Genomic DNA, 18,804 nt, shown 5'->3' with positions numbered 1-18,804 from the left:
TAGAGCAGAGCTCAACTTTTTCTGGTGCTCCGCTAGCAGGGTTCTCCCGCTCACAAACCCCCAAACGTTTGATGATTTCCTACCCTATTCAGTGCTTTTTTTCTGAAATTGAGAGAACAGTGTAGAATTTTAGCAACCAGGAAATGACAGAAGCCTCTCCGGCTTTTGTTGTCAAATAGAAATTCTGCATTTCAGAATGCGATTTTACATGTGCCCAAAATATTTTGAAACACTATCATTCCACTATTACTGCAGATATATTATGGACATTTTCTGAAATTACAATGCAAACATTCTATGTGTAGCACCTTTAAAGAATAAACGCTGACCTAATTGAAAACAAACAAGAGTGGCAGTCTGTCTTCCTAAAGGTTCTCCATGTGAGACTGGTACTCCTGCCACACCCTGACTCAGGGATGGAGCTGCCACGCTGAGTTATGTTGTGTGCGTATGGTGGTAGTTCCTCAGGGGCACGTCACACCACACACCTCAACACACCCCATAAATAGATCTGACATAACACACCCTTTTCCTGTTATTGTATAGAATTGCAGCCACATTCAATCCCTACTACATACCTGAAGTTTCCCTATGTCTCTCCTGCATCGTTTTTAACGTCTCTGTAAAACTATCTGTAAAAGTGTATGTGATATTTGTGGTAATGATTGGGTAATAAAACTCTTCTCTGCCAGGCAGGGAGCGCCGGAGGGCGGTATAAGGTGAGACATGGTATCTCCATCATAGTACTGCATACTACCCTGATGTCCATAAATCTACACACATATTTACATCTCTCAACTTGCCATATGTAGGTTGTTGTCCCCATCCCTCCCTCTCTCCCCCCTTTCTGTGTCTGTTACACTCTCACCTGCCAAGAAAATATGTAAAGAGTTCAGTGTTTTATAATGACAGTTAACATGACGGCATTTATTTCTCCTTCATCTGTGAACAATCAATCAAATGTATTTTATAAAGTCCTGTTTACATCAGCAGTTGTCACATAGAATGAGAGTATGCTTGACTGAGCAGTAGTCGGAGTATAGGTGTTTAGGAATGTGTGTATGTGTGCGTGAGTGCGTGTGTGTGTTTGTGCATACGTGCAAGCGTGCATGCTCATGTGTCTGACCTCTGGGTCCGTAGGTGAGTCGGTAGCCTTGGAACTGTGAGGTGGGAGCGTCCCAGGTCAGAGAGAGGGAGAAGAAACCAGCCTGGACCAGACGAAGACCGGACACCCCCGGTAGCGACTCTGAGAAACGAGGGGTGGAGAGGGAGGAAGGGAGAGAGGGATGATGGAGGAGGATAGACAGGGATGAGAGGCAGATGAGACGTACATGTGGTCTACTAGGATGGTTTGGCTTCACATTGGAGAGTGACACATTGAGGAGAAACGGGGGAGAACTTGTTAGTGACTAAAGAAAGACAGATGTGGAGAGAGGGGATGATATGACATGTCATTGAGAGGAAAGAAAGACTGTGTTGGTATGGTATCCAGAACTAATCTAAAATATACATAGATTGAAAGTAAAGATAAAGCTCCATTTATATCAATCAATCAATCAATTTTATTTTATATAGCCCTTCTTACATCAGCTAATATCTCGAAGTGCTTTACAGAAACCCAGCCTAAAACCCCAAACAGCTAGTAATGCAGGTGTAGAAGCACGGTGGCTAGGAAAAACTCCCTAGAAAGGCCAAAACCTAGGAAGAAACCTAGAGAGGAACCAGGCTATGAGGGGTGGCCAGTCCTCTTCTGGCTGTGCCGGGTGGAGATTATAACAGAACCATGCCAAGATGTTCAAAAATGTTCATAAGTGACAAGCATGGTCAAATAATAATCAGGAATAAATCTCAGTTGGCTTTTCATAGCCGATCATTAAGAGTTGAAAACAGCAGGTCTGGGACAGGTAGGGGTTCCATAACCGCAGGCAGAACAGTTGAAACTGGAATAGCAGCAAGGCCAGGCGGACTGGGGACAGCAAGGAGTCACCACGGCCGGTAGTCCCGACGTATGGTCCTAGGGCTCAGGTCTCTCAGTTGGCTTTTCATAGCCGATCATTAAGAGTTGAAAACAGCAGGTCTGGGACAGGTAGGGGTTTCGTAACCGCAGGCAGAACAGTTGAAACTGGAATAGCAACAAGGCCAGGCGGACTGGGGACAGCAAGGTGTCAGCATGCCCGGTAGTCCTGACGTATGGTCCTAGGGCTCAGGTTCTCAGAGAGAAAGAGAGAACGAGAGAATTAGAGAGAGCATACTTAAATTCACACAGGACACTGGATAAGACAGGAGAAGTACTCCAGGTATAACCAACTAACCCCAGCCCCCCGACACATAAACTACTGCAGCATAAATACTGGAGGCTGAGACAGGAGCGGTCCGGAGACACTGTGGCCCCATCCGAAGAAACCCCCGGACAGGGCCAAACAGGAAGGATATAACCCCACCCACTCTGCCAAAGCACAGCCCCCCGCACCACCAGAGGGATATCCTCAACCACCAACTTACAATCCTGAGACAAGGCCGAGTATAGCCCACAGAGGTCTCCACCACAGCACAAACCAAGGGGGGCGCCAACCCAGACAGGAAGATCACGTCAGTAACTCAACCCACTCAAGTGACGCACCCCTCCTAGGGACGGCATGAAAGAGCACCAGCAAGCCAGTGACTCAGCCCCTGTAACAGGGTTAGAGGCAGAGAACCCCAGTGGAGAGAGGGGAACCGGCCTGGCAGAGACAGCAAGGGCTGTTCGTTGCTCCAGAGCCTTTCCGTTCACCTTCACACTCCTGGGCCAGACTACACTCAATCATATGACCTACTGAAGAGATAAGTCTTCAGTAAAGACTTAAAGGTTGAGACCGAGTCTGCGTCTCTCACATGGGTAGGCAAACTGTTCCATAAAAATGGAGATCTATAGGAGAAAGCCCTGCCTCCCGCTGTTTGCTTAGAAATTCTAGGGACAATTAGGAGGCCTGCGTCTTGTGACCGTAGCGTACGTATTGGTATGTACGGCAGGACCAACTCGGAAAGATAGGTAGGAGCAAGCCCATGTAACGCTTTATAGGTTAACAGTAAAACCTTGAAATCAGCCCTTGCCTTAACAGGAAGCCAGTGTAGGGAAAGTGCACACACACCTAGTTAAAGTGGTCGTGCTTCCTCCTGTCATCCCCATATCCTCCCCTTCCACACCAGTCTGCCTTATTTAATTGAAATGTATTGACATTTTACTCTCTTCTTCTCTCCTCCAGGCTTTCATCCCCCCTCCTCTTCCTCCCTGCATCTTTCTGTGTGTACTCACTGATTCGTGCCTTGGTTTCAAATGATCTCATCTTCTCCCCTACCCCCTCCCTCCCTCCCTCTCTCCCCTGCTGCCTCTGTCCCACCCTCTCTCTGTGTACTCACTGGTTCTTGCCTTGGCAGACACAGGCTCTCCCACACTGTTGGGGTACTGGCCGATGACCGTCACCAGGTAGTCTGTCCCTGACTTCAGCTCTCTGGCCACGAAGCTCCTCTGACTTGCAGACACCGTCTCCTGCAGGGGGGAGAAGGAGGGGTTAGTACATGAGAGATCTGCTCCCCGAGGGGGCAGCAGCATCATCTGATTTTTGACAAGAGACTGGTTTCTACCTGAGAAACTAGGTGTGTGTGCACTTTCTTGACAAACAGTATCACAAAGAAAAGAAAAGCAGCAGGATTGTGGACATGAGGATTGCACTTGTGCACCCCTGACATATATATGGAAACTGACATACAAAACTATTGCTGTAAATGGGTCTTCAATGTAATAACATAGCAACAGGTTTTGTCAAAGCCTTTGACTGGGGTGAATGTTCACAGACTAATCTATGTCATTCCTCATTATGATCATGAGAAGGTTTGCAAAGGGAGGGTATATTACTGGAAACGTTCTACGTTTACCAGTTAACTTTAAAGGATTTTATGTAATTTCCACAAGACATCTAGTGGCCCTTTTGGGTTCTTCAAATTTTCAGTGTAATTATCTCTGGCCCTCTGTGTGGCCTCATCACATAAAATATATAAAATAATAAAATAAGATGATTAAAATTTTTTAAGAATGACAAAGCTGTAAAACATTATACTAAATATAAACCATCAACTTAGTGAATACCATTGGTGTTCAATCTGAGGGTTTCAGCATGAAATATCTATTTATTAATTTTTTACACACACTTTTATTAATTTGACTACTGTATGTCAATATGTCTTTGTTGTAAATGTCTTGGCACCAAACTGGTGGCAGTTGTGAAAAAAGTCAATAGTTGGAAGAGTTGCAGAGTTAATTGAAAAGAATGCCATTGTTGATTAGATGCTTTTTTTTATTAATTAGGCTATTTTCTCTTGAACCATATGGTCTATCCACTAGAAACTCATGGACAATATGGACACAGATACAGTATAACAAATGAATACTATATATGAATTTAAAAAAAGGTAATTAATGTATAAATTACCAACGTTACCATAGATTACCTGTTAATTACCAAAATTACAGAAGATTCTGGTAACTTTGGTAAATTACCAGTAGCTTTGCAACCCTAGTCATGAGTCATGATTGCCAACACACACACACAGTCACAGAGGGGGAATTTCAGTTTCCTGCCAACGTTTAATCTGCACAGACACAGAAACTCAATTAAACTCCAGATCCACCCATTAAAACATGTTCCTACTCAACCCAATCCCTCTCTCTCTGTCTGTCTGCCATTAAACAGGCTCCCTGGCTGCACCCACTCCCAAAACTGCAATGAGTCATTAGCATCTCGGTCTCATCTACAGTATGAGCTGCTGCCTGCTGCCCATCCCCTGAGTCAGGAATGAACACCACACCCCCCACCACCCAACCAGCAGTGCCCACCTGACGCAGCTCTGCTGTGATTGGCTGGCCAAGGCCAGAGAGTGGCGTGTACTGCACCACATAGCCAGTCACAGGCCCTCCAGCGGGAGTCCACCGGAACCTGAGCGAATCAGAGGTCTGGCTTGAGAACTGGAGGTTAGAGGGACCGGAGAAGGCCTCTGCAAGAAAAAGAGAGAAAGAGAAAGAGAGTGAGAAAGAGAGGTAGAGTGGAGGAGAGGTAAGACAATGAAAGAGAGATAAATATAGAGAGGGGATGTTTATAGTGTAATAGACTGTAATGTATTGTCCTGAGCTGTGTGTGTTTACCATCGCTAGCGTAGACTCCACCAGTGCTGGAACACACACGCGGGCCCACCAGGGAGAGCAATGTGTTAAGCAACTTAAAGTCCCCCACAAAGAATGTGTAGTCTCTCTGAGGAGGAGTGGCTATCAGAGCCAACTCAATCTGGTCTGCACTCTTTATACCTGAGAGAGACAAAAACAACCAGTTAAATACTGTACACACACACACACTATCAAGATATACAGCCTGAGGCTTGTGGTCGGGTTTAATGAGTGAATTTGGCATTTGGCAGACGGTGTCGGAACATCAGGTCTCGGACCAACAGGTTCTACCTCCAGACCTGATATTCCCCTGCTTCTAGTGCTATTCTATACCTCTTGTTAATATTTAGATTTTGTCATCTGACTTTTGATTATTTTACTATACTGTTGAGGAGAGCTTGCAAGTAAGCATTTCACTGTACCGTCTACACCTGCTGTATCCTGTGCATGTGACAAATAAACTTTGATTTGAATGTCCTCCCAAACTTACCCACTGCAAACATCTCCACTCCCAGACTCCGCAGCTTCTGAGCCGGGTCATTCACATTGTCTTGAGACTTCCCATCTGTGACCAATATACAGACCTGCATATATATATAGAGCGAGAGAGAGAGAGAGAGAAGGATAGAGAGAGAGAAGGATAGAGAGAGAGAGAAGGAGAGAGAGAGAGAGAGAGAGAGAGAGCGAGAGAGAGAGAGAGAGAGAAGGATAGAGAGAGAGAGAGAGAGAGAGAGAGAGAGAGAGAGAGAGAGAGAGAGAGAGAAGGATAGAGAGAGAGAAGGATAGAGAGAGAGAGAAGGAGAGAGAGAGAGAGAGAGAGAGAGAGAGAGAGAGAGAGAGAGAGAGAGAGAGAGAGAGAGAGAGAGAGAGAGAGAGAGAGAGATATGTAATGGTCTGTCACAGGACAAAATATAGTCTGTCTTTCAGTCCACTCTATCCCCCCTCAGACCTTTGAGACGTTCCGGATGGAAGTGGGGTTGAAGAAGTTGTCAGCCACAAATTTGAGGCCAGCACCGGTGCGAGTGTTGCCCCCCTTATAGTTAAGGTTCTCTACAGCGCTGACCAGCTCTGTGCCATTCAGGTATGTGGTGAAGGTGAACTCCACTCTGAACGGGACAAAACACACAACAATAAACAACTTCATTACCTGGGAAAAACCATACACTATTATTATGGCAGTAAGAGAGAAAGAGAGTAAGAGACAAGAATGGAGAGTCAAGTGTTATAGATATATATTGTCACTAGAAACAAACATTACAGACCAAACTCTCAGTGTCTGACCTTGAGGTGTCGCTGTACTGCACAGCGCCGAAGCGAATCCCTGATTGTCCCACGGAGCTGGTGAAGGGCTTGACGATGCCGGCCATGAAGCCCTTGACCTGCAGGAAGTTGGCCCTGCCGATACTGGACGAGCCATCTATCAGGAACACTATGTCTGCTGCTCCAACATTATTACACCTGCCTGAAGAGAGGTGCATTAGTGAGTCTCTGTATCTTAGCTCTGGGAGTTGTGGGCTACAGTAGGCTAGTATGATGATGCAAGTAGAGAGAGTTAGTGCAGAGGCATAGTATGGCTTTGAATAGATAGCTGTTTTACTGTAGGCAGAGGGGTCCATTTACCTTGGGCTTCAGCCTGGTGCCCTGAGGACAGCAGGACTGCCAGGGGGAAAACCCAGCTCCACATCTTCACAACCTGCACACAGACACACACAACTGTTACACTATACACATTCACATATACACTGTAGACACACGTACACTGAGTTGCAAAATATACACATAGACACAGACTGAGTGTGGTCTGACTCACAGCTGGCCCACAGTGTGTCCTCCACAGAGTGTGGAGGAACACATCACTCTACAGCCTGCCTTGTATCCCCCTCACTTCACTACAAGGACCTCACCATGTCACAGGTCAATGGAACTAACTAACTAACACTCTCAGGGAAGAAAGATTACTCACATTGAACACCAATATCACTGAAAAACACACTGCCTTAGTCAGGAGGAAATGGAGACAAGCTATAATTTATATTTTATTGAATTATTTGGGAAAAGGAGACACGTTAACCAAGCTATTAAGCACAGGCCTCAGATTATTAGCTAGTGATCACTGTTCAGAGCCATCTATTATTTCTCATTCTGATTCTGTTTCCCAAAAAGTTGTCTGTGAGTGTTTTTGCATTGATCTGTGTCAGGTCTTGTGGACCCTCTGTTGGTGCGCGCCTGTAGGCTAATCACTACTTGAAATTGAGAAAATAGCATACCGTTGTTAGAGCTGACCAGAGGGCTAAATGCTCTATGATAGTAAAATGCCTTTTCATGTAAAATCCAACCCATAGCCCATGAGAGAGAAAATTAGCTTGGAAATGAAACAATCACTTAGCGCGTCCTCAGAACTGTAGGTTACATTTACAGTGTGCAATGGACTGTCAAAGCCTCATGACATCTGAAGCAGAGTAGCTCAATGTGCCGTACAAACACTACATTCTAAAGTTTGCTGTTTTATTAAATTAAGCATTTCCAATGTCATGGTATATCCTTGTGTGTAACAATATAACATGGACAGTTTCATTTCATTTAAACAAAGCTTTTTCGTTATTAAAATAGGCCTAAAAAAATATATCAAAAAATGAATAGCCTACTCTCATAAGTGTTTAAACACTAAAGTCTGTTCGGATATCCAGATATTTGATTAACCATGACCATCCCCAGAGATCTACCATAGTGACATCTGCTGGTCAATAAATAGCATCGTGTGATTATCAGATAGACGTTTTTTTCTTTTTTTATCAAACCTCTGTGGAGCAGCGGTGTCATTAGCTTTAGTAGCCAATAATCAGTTGGAATACCAGGTTTGCAGCTTACATCACTCTTCCTTTTTTTGCCTTCCAGTTTACTATTTTTAGAAAACTTTTGACTGGTACTGTATATTGAAACAAACAATTCTAAAAATTAACCTGCAATAGATTAGGCTGGGAAATATGAAAATGATGGCCGTGGTTTTGGTTTAACACTGGTTATTAACACCAACACGGGGGTTATTTTACACCAATGAATGTTAATTTAACACTTACAGAGTTAATTTAACACCTGAATCTACACTAGAAATGTTACACTGAAAACTCAACACTAGGCAACACTGGCCAATTTGCAGTGCAGATTTTGGCGAGAGTGAAACCTCTCACTTCGCAATCCCTAAACAGAAGAGCTACTGCAAATAACAACCGGATGCTACTTTGGAACTAGTCGTACCAACAGGGACCACTTCAAACCTGCCTTGGGTTAAGAGAGGGAAAAAGCCATGTTCTGTTCTGATACCTTAACAAATGTAGACATTCATAATCAGACCTACTATCCAAATTTGGACATACACAAAATAGTCCAAGTGAAATGAAAAAAATAACTTTTTGAAAAAAAGTATACAGAATAAATAACGGAAAAGTGGTGTGTGCATATGTATTCACCCCCTTTGCTTTGAAGCCCCTAAATCAGATCTGGTGCAACCAATTACCTTCAGAAGTCAAATAATTAGTTAAATAAAGTCCACCTGTGTGCAATCTAAGTGTCACATGATCTGTCACATGATCTCAGTATATATACACCTGTTCTGAAAGGCCCCAGAGTCTGCAACACCACTAAGCAAGGGGCACCACCAAGCAAGCGGCACCATGAAGACCAAGGAGCGTTCCAAACAGGTCAGGGACAAAGTTGTGGAGAAGTACAGATCAGGGTTGGGTTATAAAGAAATATCTGAAACTTTGAAAATCCCACAGAGCACCATTAAATCCATTATTAAAAAATGGAAAGAATATGGCACCACAACAAACCTGCCAAGAGAGGGCCGCCCACCAAAACTCACAGACCGGGCAAGGAGGGCATTAATCAGAAAGGCAACAAAGTGACCAAAGATAACCCTGAAGTCCATAGGACCACTTTAAGCCATACACTCCACAGAGCTGGGCTTTACGGAAGAGTGGCCAGAAAAAAGCCATTGCCAAAAGGCATGTGGGAGACTCCCCAAACATATGGAAGAAGGTACACTGGTCAGATGAGACTAAAATTTAGCTTTTTGGCCATCAAGGAAAACGCTATGTCTGGTGCAAACCAAACACCTCTCATCACCCCGAGAACAAAAACCCCACAGTGAAGCATGGTGGTGGCAGCATCATGCTGTGGGGATGTTTTTCATTGGCAGGGACTGGGAAACTGGTCAGAATTGAAGGAATGATGGATGGCGCTAAATACAGGGAAATTCTTGAGGGAAACCTGTTTCAGTCTTCCAGAGATTTCAGACTGGGACGGAGGTTCACCTTCCAGCAGGACAATGACCCTAAGCATACTGCTAAAGCAACACTCGAGTGGTTTAAGGGGAAACGTCTTGGAATGGCCTAGTCAAAGCCCAGACCTCAATCCAATTGAGAATCTTAAAGATTGCTGTACAGCAGCGGAACCCATCCAAATTGAAGGAGCTGGAGCAGTTTTGCCTTGAAGAATGGGCAAAAATCCCAGTAGCTAGATGTGCCAAGCTTATAGAGACATACTCCAAGAGGCTTGCAGCTGTAATTGCTGCAAAAGGTGTCTCTACAAAGTATTGACTTTGGGGGGGGTGAATAGTTATGCACGCTCAAGTTTTCAGTTTTTTTGTCTTATTTCTTGTTAGTTTCACAATAAAAAATATTTTGCACCTTCAAAGTGGTAGGCATGTTGTGTAAATCTAATGATACAAACCCCCCAAAAAATCCATTTAAATTCCAGGTTGTAAGGCAACAAAATAGGAAAAATGTCAAGGGGGGTGAATACTTTCGCAAGCCACTGTATGTATTGGTCTGTATAGTGAATCAACATCCAGCATCTGTAAGCATTTACATTAGCATAGCACTAACCCTAGCCCATAAAGCAGACTGAATGTCAAGCTGTTTTGACAGAGGCCTTCCACATGAAAGAAGTCACGATGGGACTCACCAATTAACAGGCAAATAAACTGACAGACTCACTAACAAATACATTAGACTGGAGACCTTTAGAAGCTGACACTGCATTACTTTGTGTAGTCTACAAAATGTCTGTAAAAACACACACACGCATGCACATACACAATACACATACACACATGCACGCACGCACACATACATATTGTGTACACACACACACACGCACACATTTTAGATATACAGCCTGCGCCTTGTGGTCGGGATGAATGAGTCAATGTCCTACTCATGCTATCAGTTACTAAAAACAGACAAGCACACCTGCCTTCAGCAAGGGTGGGATTTATTTAGAGTTGTGATTTGAGTATCTAACGTAAAGCTCACTCTGTTTATGAAGGGGTAAATGTTTGTCCTGGTACTGGTATGCAGAACTCGGGCTGAACTTGTTGTATCTCAACAATCGACAGCAGGACAAATTTAGAAACATACACAATGTTACATCCTTTAGATGACTGTAAGTCGCTTTGGATAAAAGCGTCTGCTATATGGCATATATTATTATTATTATTATTATTATTATTATTATTATTATATTATTATTATTATTATTATTGCACCCAAATTGCTATGTGTCACTTCACAGTTCATTAAAAAGTCCATAATATATTAATTTTTCATAGGATAGGGGAGCAGGGAAAAAACAACCACTTTAGATAATTGTCTGAGGGCAGAAACTCATAATGAGTCTGAAATGTTTGTTCCCCTTGTATGATTTCAAAACCACATAACCACCATTTCCTGAACTTTTCTCCTAAGCAACCAGCAACCAACATACATAATTCATTCCAAATGTAGTGTCCCTTTCCCCTCTAAAAACCTAGACAAATCGAGTTCCTCTTTATAGGTTCCTCACCTATAAAATGTAATTACTCACAATTGCACAATAACAGAAACCAAATCCACCCTCTTACTTTTCATGTTTGTCACGCCCTGACCTATAGAACTCTTGTTAGTTTGGTCAGGGTGTGCATGTTTAGTTTCTATGTTATGTTTTCTATGTGTAGAATGTAGGTATTGTGTTTCTATGTTTGGCCGGGTGTGATTCCCAATCAGAGGCAGCTGTCGCTCGTTGTCTCTGATTGGGGATCATACTTTAGTAGCCTGTTTGCATCATTAGTTGTGGGATCTTGTGCCGTGTATAGGCTTGTATGGTGTTTAGCCTGAGGACTTTATGTTACGTTGTTTTGTTGTTTTTGTTCGTGTGTTTATTTTATAAAATAAACATGTATGCATTTCAAGCTGCGCCTTGGTCTGACCCGTCCTTCAACGAGCGTGACAGAAGATCCCACCAAACACGGACCAAGCAGCGTGCCCAGGAGCAAACACCCTGGACACAGGTGGGGAAGATTTGGTCTTGGGAGGAGATATTTGCGGGGAAAGGACCCTGGGCGAAGAAGGAAGCCCAGGCAGGAGAGGAGCAACGGCAACACGGAAGGCACCGGCCGAGGAGGAAGCCCGAGAGGCAGCCCCAATAATTTTTTTGGGAAAATCCGACCCACTTGTATTCATAACAACATTGTTGATTGTAAATTACAACTTTATACTCCTACATTACTAACTAACTAGCTAGCTAATTATTCTGTGTCTAAACCAGCCTGATTTCATTAATCTGTAGCATGATAGGCTATCTTGAATGGGCCAAGTTAGCTGCGACACTCTCAGGGAAGTTTGAGATAGCGTGTTCACATTGGGCATGCTAGCTAATGTCAAAAAACCTTGGAAATTAACTATGTTCCTTAAGTAATCATACAATATTGTTATATTACAATAAAGTAAAGGATTTAAATTATCCAAAACAACCAAAATGGCAATGCATTTTGGCTTTTTCACAGCAATAAGTCGGTGCGACATCAAACAGGTTCTCGTAGGCCGCATCACATATGGTTTTTGAACACTATAATTTGTTTACAAGCACGATAGCTGTACATCTAGTTTATGGTTGACACAGCTTGTTGACCATTAGCCAATCTGCATTTCTAAACGAGTTCAAAGCACGTGAATGCATCCAACTGGTATTTATGACTTCACAACTGGTAAATACCACCTTCCCACTTGGTTATGAACGCAGCATTAGCACATTCCGGGAGCGGCTTTCACACCTGGGTATGACCACACCCACTGTAGCCCACCTGGGGTATGAAGCATAGCACTGAGGTCATAAGGTCATCCCTTTGGTAACAATGACACTGCTGCCCTGGGCTGACCTAATAGACCACTGACTGATTGAACTGTGTTCCTTACATAGTCATTGATGGAGAGGCAGGGTGTGTGTGTGTGTGTGTGTGTGTGTGTGTGTGTGTGTGTGTGTGTGTGTGTGTGTGTGTGTGTGTGTGTGTGTGTGTGAGAGAGAGAGAGAGAGAGAGAGGCAGAGGCAGGGGGGGAAGAGAATGAGAGGGTCTGAGTGAGAGATAGATAGAAAGAAATGAACAAGAAAGGGAAAGAGTAGCAAAGGGAGAAAGGAAGAGAGTGAGAGAAAGTAAGGAGGCAGTGAACACACACTGTACTTTCTCCCAAGAGAGCAGCTGAGAAATGGCAGTGTTACAGTTGGTGAGAGATGCCATTCGCCTGGGGGGGTAGCCGGCCAACTCGTAGTGACAGAGAGGACTGTTGTGTAACAGCAAGGTTCCCTTGGCGTGACATCAGCACGGGGACAGAGCGGAGGGGGATGGGGGGAAGTGTCATAGTCAATTATCTTACTATTTCACTCATGGGTGAGATTTTGTGTAAGTGTTCTGTACAGTGTACTGTACATTGGGTAACACAGCATTTGTCCCTTTTTGTAATGGCAGCCACGTTAAAGAACGAGCAACTCTACTGTATAGGCCTACAGTATATGTCTGAAGTCAAGAACAGGACAGATGACCCAGTCAGTGACCTCTAACCACCTGTGACCCCCAGGGTAATGCCACGTTAAAATGCTAATCGGAACTCTGAAATGTCTGACATGCTAACTAGTTGTAGTTAATCACGTGCCGCGTTCAACAAATTACCAAGCCCAACATTTCTGAGTTTCCTAGTTCCGACTATCATGGAACGCACTAAAGCATCAAGCTCGGTCATGTCCACACTCTCTTATCAGCCAAACCAAACAAAGACACTCCATTTTGATCAATTGTCTTTGAGAAGTCCATAACCCTGTTTCCCAACATGCCCCTGGGGATTACAAGATGTAGCGGATGAAGTGTCAGGGACCTCATGAACTTGTCTCCAAACATCAAGACTTTTCACTGTAAGAAATGTTTAAGTTTCTTTGTTTCTTTAAGCTCTACAAGTTTCCCTGTCTCTGGTGCATCTTTACCTGGCTCGCTGTGAGAACATTGTGAGAAACGAATGAGTCACTTTCCCCACATAGACACAGAGAAAGGAGAGAGAAGCCGAGACAAACATACAAAGAGAATCTTTCCTGTCTAGATTAAAGCCTTTGTCTTGTTCATTTTCCATGAGACATTAACGACCACTTAAGAGTCAGTTTTTTGTTATCTAACACTAAACCCACATAAAAACATGAGTCAGATCAGTTCCATACTACTGTGTGTCTAGACCTCCCTAACCTCCATAAATACCTTATACTAACTCAGCTTTACTTCATTTCTATTCTGAAGCTCCCTGAAGACAATAGAGAATCAGCTCCCTGAAAACACCAAGATGGACTAACACATCAAACAGACAGTAACCAACAGCAGTCTTTCCTTCCACAAATGACACACTTGGTAACCGCCCAGGTCTCTACACAACACAGCCCAGGAAAGTAGCACGCCATGAGCAGCAAACAAACCATGGATGAGGAGTAGGAGAATGAATGGATGAAAAAGAAGGATAGAGGGGTGAAAGTGAAGTCTGAGAGGAAGCGAGAGAGAGGAAAGTGATTATTGAGAGAAGGTGAGGAGGAAATCCAGACAGTTCATGGAAGGGGGGGACTATGCAGTGTCAGTCGCTGTGGCACTGAGAGGTAGAAAAAGCAGCAACCCACAGCAAAGACAGAACTTTCCCAGGGAATGGAACACACGATTGAAACCATTGACACAGAGGACCGCTTAATTCACAACAGCTCACAGAAAGGGATGGAATGAGACAGAGAAAGAGAGAGAAAGAAAGCCCATGGGAGAGAGGAAAATAGAGAAAGTAGGAGGGAGAAAGGGAGTGGGAAAGAAAGAGAGAGATGAGGGAACAAACAGAGGGAGAGGAGGGGCTTTGCACTGCAAATTAAAGTTGTCTCATTGGATCTGGTAGCCATATTTGTCATGGTAGCATGCCAGTGACAGATAATAGCAGGGGAAACTACAGGATGTTGGCAGAGAGTTGTTCTCAGGTTGGCCAGTGTGGCTCAGCCCGGGCAGGCAGGTGTGGGATGGGATGTGGTGGCTGATGCTAAGGCTTCCTCTGACATTATTAAACTGCTGCCAGGGGCAGGGTGGTGGTGGTAACTAACTGGTGCTTTCTGACTCATCCCATTTCCCCCATGCTAGTCTCTTTGATGTGGTGGAATGGAACAGTGTAGGAATCTTAGCTGTTTTTGCTATACTCCAAACTTCCTGCAAAATCCATGTCTGTCATGGCTGAAATTGTTGTGGAAATATTGCTATTACACTCTTAGAAAAAAAAGGTACTATCTACAAAGGTGCTACCTAAAAGGGTTATTTGTCTGTCCCTATAGGAGAACCCTTTGAAGAACCCTTATTGATTCCAGGTTCTCCTATGGGGACAGCCGAAGAACCCTTTTGGAACCCTTTTTTCTAAGAGTGTAGGTAGATCCCCAGTTAGCGTTGCAGTTCATTCAGAATACATATGATAGTCATTCTACTAGTCACTTAGATGTGCAGGAATGGATGAATGGATGACAACAATTTCAGCCAAGACATACACTACATGGATATTGCAGAAAGTTTAGAGTATAAGCACCAACAACTAAGACTCCTGCACTGTTCCATTCCAGCACATCAAAGAGACTAGCATGGGGGAAATGAGACCACCTGAGAACAACTCTCTGCCAGCATATAGGCCTGGCTGTAGTTTTCCCTACTATTACTTTAACAGGGTGGGGTGAGCCCACTGCCTATAGCTCCATTGCCCCCAGCCTGATATAAAATGGCTACAATATATTTCAAAATCATAAAACATTTTGATGGACCTTTGGAAATAAACCTCTTGAAATAAACGCCAGTGACACCAGTTCCCAACATAGGTAGACACATAAGGGGCCCAGCTGTTCAGAGTGTGAAATATCTTATATTTAAGACTTTTACACAAAGTGTGAAATATCTAATGTCGCCAAGCAGACAAAGTCAATGCTTACATCATCACCTGAGTCAAACACTGCAACTACACTATATACAGTAACTGCATGTCACAGAATACCATATCAATGTAGAAACAACATAGGCTGATAGTTGACCAAAAACATCCTGTTCTTAATTAACAGGAGGGTCGTTCCAGGAAATGAGTCCCTTTTGGGAAGTATAACTTGGTGGGGGAAAAAATGTTTATTTCACCTAATTTTAACATCAAAGCTGGTTGTGTGCAACAGGTATGGGCAGTTGAATGCCAACTTCACCAAAAAATATATGACATTGTTAAAAAATGTCTAGCCTGTCTATATATGGGTAACACGTGTTATGCTCGACCCATTTAGTTTTCCTCCACATAACACTAGAAAATTGCCAAAAATAGTAGAACCAGCTCACCTGCTTTTACACTATGATGATTTGACTATTAGATGTTCAATGTTCTTTTTTTAATCACATGAAATAAATAATAATCTTCAGAAATGACTTTGTCAAAGCAACAAAATAACTTGGGGTTTAGAATGAAACTTGAAGAAATGTTGGGGTTAAGTGGGTTAAAATCTTCAGAGAAGTCAGAGAGTGCACAGAGGGGCATTCTTCAAAAAAAATATATATATATATTATACTTTTTTAAATTGTGAATTTTGCACATTAGCAAGTCTTTATTCCTATAAAAAATCAGATTAATATAACAGGCTTTTAAAATCCAATATTGGTGTACATTTTCTACTTAAAGGTAGACTCAGCAATATGACATTGATGCGGAAAGAATACAGCATAGTGGGTCAATTTCCGCAAAAACTAATAGCGTTAAAGCGCGAGGCTCAACTTCTCAGCTGTTTTGGTTCCCTGGCTACCACACTGTAACAGTGTGAAGCGAATCTGTGCACATGCGCAGATACTGTGTGTGACTGTGTGAGAGCAAAGTCTTGCATCGTGCTCATCTCAATATCTACAGTGCTGCTCGTGGCAACATCATTTCGATGAGTCTACCTTGAAAATATCAAAGGGACTCATTTTGTGGAATGACCCATGAACTAATGCCTGTTTAGAAGGTTCTTCTCTAAGAGTTCAGGTCAGGTGCATGCAACCTATTCACTTACTCCCGGTGTTTCAAACTCTGCTTTTTTCTTCTTTGGATTATCAAGTCTAATGAACCAGGTGATTTCAGCATTCTGATGATGGTTGCTGAGGTAATGAGATATGCTTACCCCGAAGGCTACAATTTGAGTTAGTCTGAGACTGTGAAGAAATAGAAGTAGCCTACCATTAAACATTTGACACGTTTGTAACCTAAACTTCAGTGTTTAAAACGAAAAGAAATGTGTGACTTTCCATGCCTTTTATTCAGATCAGTGTTAGGAATGTCTGTCACCTTACCCACATTTCAGCACAACTGAACAGAACATTTGATTCAATAAATATTTTCAATCGCGTGGTGTTGTTGTTACTCGACTGTGTTTAATTAATTTCCATTAACTCTCTCAGAGTGAAAAAGACGTGGGAGGGGCCACATTATCATATTTCCCAGCATGCTTTATTGCAGGTTGATTTTTAGAGTAGTTTGTTTTAATATCTGTTTCCTCATGCACATTTTTCTAAACTAATCCAATCTGTAAGGGGTTGGATTTATTGCACCCATAACCGAGATGCTCGCTCCAGTTTAAATGGTTTATGTAGTCTTGTTTGTTAAGTTTTTCAATATAGCAGTCATTTTGAGTGCAGGTCGCAAGTGATAAAATATTCAAATTATTGGATATCCACCCTCTGGCTTTATGCCAATAGGAATTACTAATCACTTCACAAACCAGCTTATTGTGACTTGCAGGTCTGAAGTGGCTCATAAGCCAGGATTTTCAGACCATAATGTCAAGGATAACTAGGCCATAAATAAAGGCCTTGAGAAATGTATACTATGTGGTCATAAAGGGTTTACTTTTAATTGAAACACAATTACTTAGGCAGTCACTTGGTGAAGGTTTCAGAACTATAAATTTAAAATGTACAATTTAAATCATTTGACAAGTAAACTGCTGATCAGTTGTCTGGTCTTGTTCAAGTGCTTTTGCCTCAGGGAGAATGGTGATTTGTGGTTGATTGATTGACATAGGCATATATTTCTATGTGTGTAAGCACCACTAGGCTAGAGCAGACATGAATAAACCAAAGAAGCATGCACCATAGAAACGGTAGCACTTTGTGAGTAAGAACGGTGCGTAATGCATGTCCCGCGGCCACGACCGTTTCAGCTAACACATTTAGGTCTGTTACGATTCTATATTAAATCGCCAGTAATGACACTTTATAGGCTAATCCAATTGGTTAATGAAATCTATTTAAGCAACTTTTAACTACAAAAGGATGCGATAGCCTTTGCATAACTTTGCGCCTGAGAGGCACATCGTTTCGTTTTAACAACTGCACCACCATTAGGGAAATTTCTCATTAATTAGACCAATAAATCCACGTTTCCTTTATCAGTGGCATGGGTACTTGAGGACCCTTTCCTCCCCTTCCTGCAGCCTCTCCGCCGCCGCATCCGAGCTCATAACGGACGGCAACGACCTCACCTGACAACCTTCCAAGTCCTCACTCACCTTTCCACTTGTAGCATAATAATCCACCCGTCTCCCTGTTCTTCCTCCACGTCTACTGCGAGTTAGTAAATTAATAGGCAAACTGTATATTCACTCTGCACTCCAGTCCGTTGTCAGATAGCCTCCTATGCTGCATAAAGTTTACGAAGCGTCCGGTGGCGCATCCCAGGACCCGCGAAAGGATAGTCAGTGTTGTGTTTAATTTAGCTGTGACACAGGCAGATTGGATGGCTCAAATTGGGCATAAACTGCAGTACTGGAAGTACAGACTTGTTCGGATGCCTGAAGTGGAGTCCTGTGCAATTCCCTCGTTTTCCTTCTTTTTTTTGTTGTCACACTTTCGCTCGCTCCCTCCCAGTCCCGAGCTGGGGTTCGCACGCTCTACCCGCCCTCATCAGCAGCAGCCAATGGCGCGAAAGACCTCATGCATTCATTAAATATTTGCCGCTATACCGCTAGACCCTTTACGCTGAAGAAAGAGGTATATAGCCTATAGGCTGACCCAAACTCAAGAGATTGTTTTCCTATTGTCATTTCTGTCTCAGAGATTTCCAGTTGGCATATGGTATTAGGCTGTGTGAATGAAATGAAGATACGTTTTTGACAGGTGAAAAACACATCATTCCTACTGATTAGCTATACCACAAAACAGAGGTGTTGTTCAATGGTAGTCCCCTACCCCCTGTACACAATAAGCTACAGAAATAGCCTAGTTCTGTATCATATATGCCTTGACCTAA

General features: G+C 43.1%; 1 protein-coding gene across 1 annotated transcript in view; it reads right to left on the bottom strand.

Moving 5' to 3' along the window:
- Positions 1 to 18,334, bottom strand: part of LOC121574610 (collagen alpha-1(VII) chain-like) — an 87,410-nt gene extending 69,076 nt beyond the window's left edge. The window contains exons 1-9 of the mRNA XM_045223219.1: positions 18,065 to 18,334; positions 6,815 to 6,887; positions 6,476 to 6,656; positions 6,144 to 6,300; positions 5,685 to 5,778; positions 5,177 to 5,335; positions 4,871 to 5,028; positions 3,397 to 3,526; positions 1,127 to 1,246 (exon numbers count right to left, since the gene is read on the bottom strand). Of these exons, the coding sequence (XP_045079154.1) occupies positions 1,127 to 1,246; positions 3,397 to 3,526; positions 4,871 to 5,028; positions 5,177 to 5,335; positions 5,685 to 5,778; positions 6,144 to 6,300; positions 6,476 to 6,656; positions 6,815 to 6,878 (1,063 nt within the window). The 5' untranslated portion in view covers positions 6,879 to 6,887; positions 18,065 to 18,334. The remainder of the gene's footprint in view (positions 1 to 1,126; positions 1,247 to 3,396; positions 3,527 to 4,870; positions 5,029 to 5,176; positions 5,336 to 5,684; positions 5,779 to 6,143; positions 6,301 to 6,475; positions 6,657 to 6,814; positions 6,888 to 18,064) is intronic.
- Positions 18,335 to 18,804: the final 470 nt, after the last annotated feature.

The sequence above is a fragment of the Coregonus clupeaformis genome, chromosome 10 (assembly GCF_020615455.1).
Source record: "Coregonus clupeaformis isolate EN_2021a chromosome 10, ASM2061545v1, whole genome shotgun sequence".
In the NCBI taxonomy this organism is placed as follows: domain Eukaryota; kingdom Metazoa; phylum Chordata; class Actinopteri; order Salmoniformes; family Salmonidae; genus Coregonus; species Coregonus clupeaformis.
Note: the sequence above shows the minus strand (reverse complement) of the source record. Positions and strands in the feature narration are given on the sequence as shown.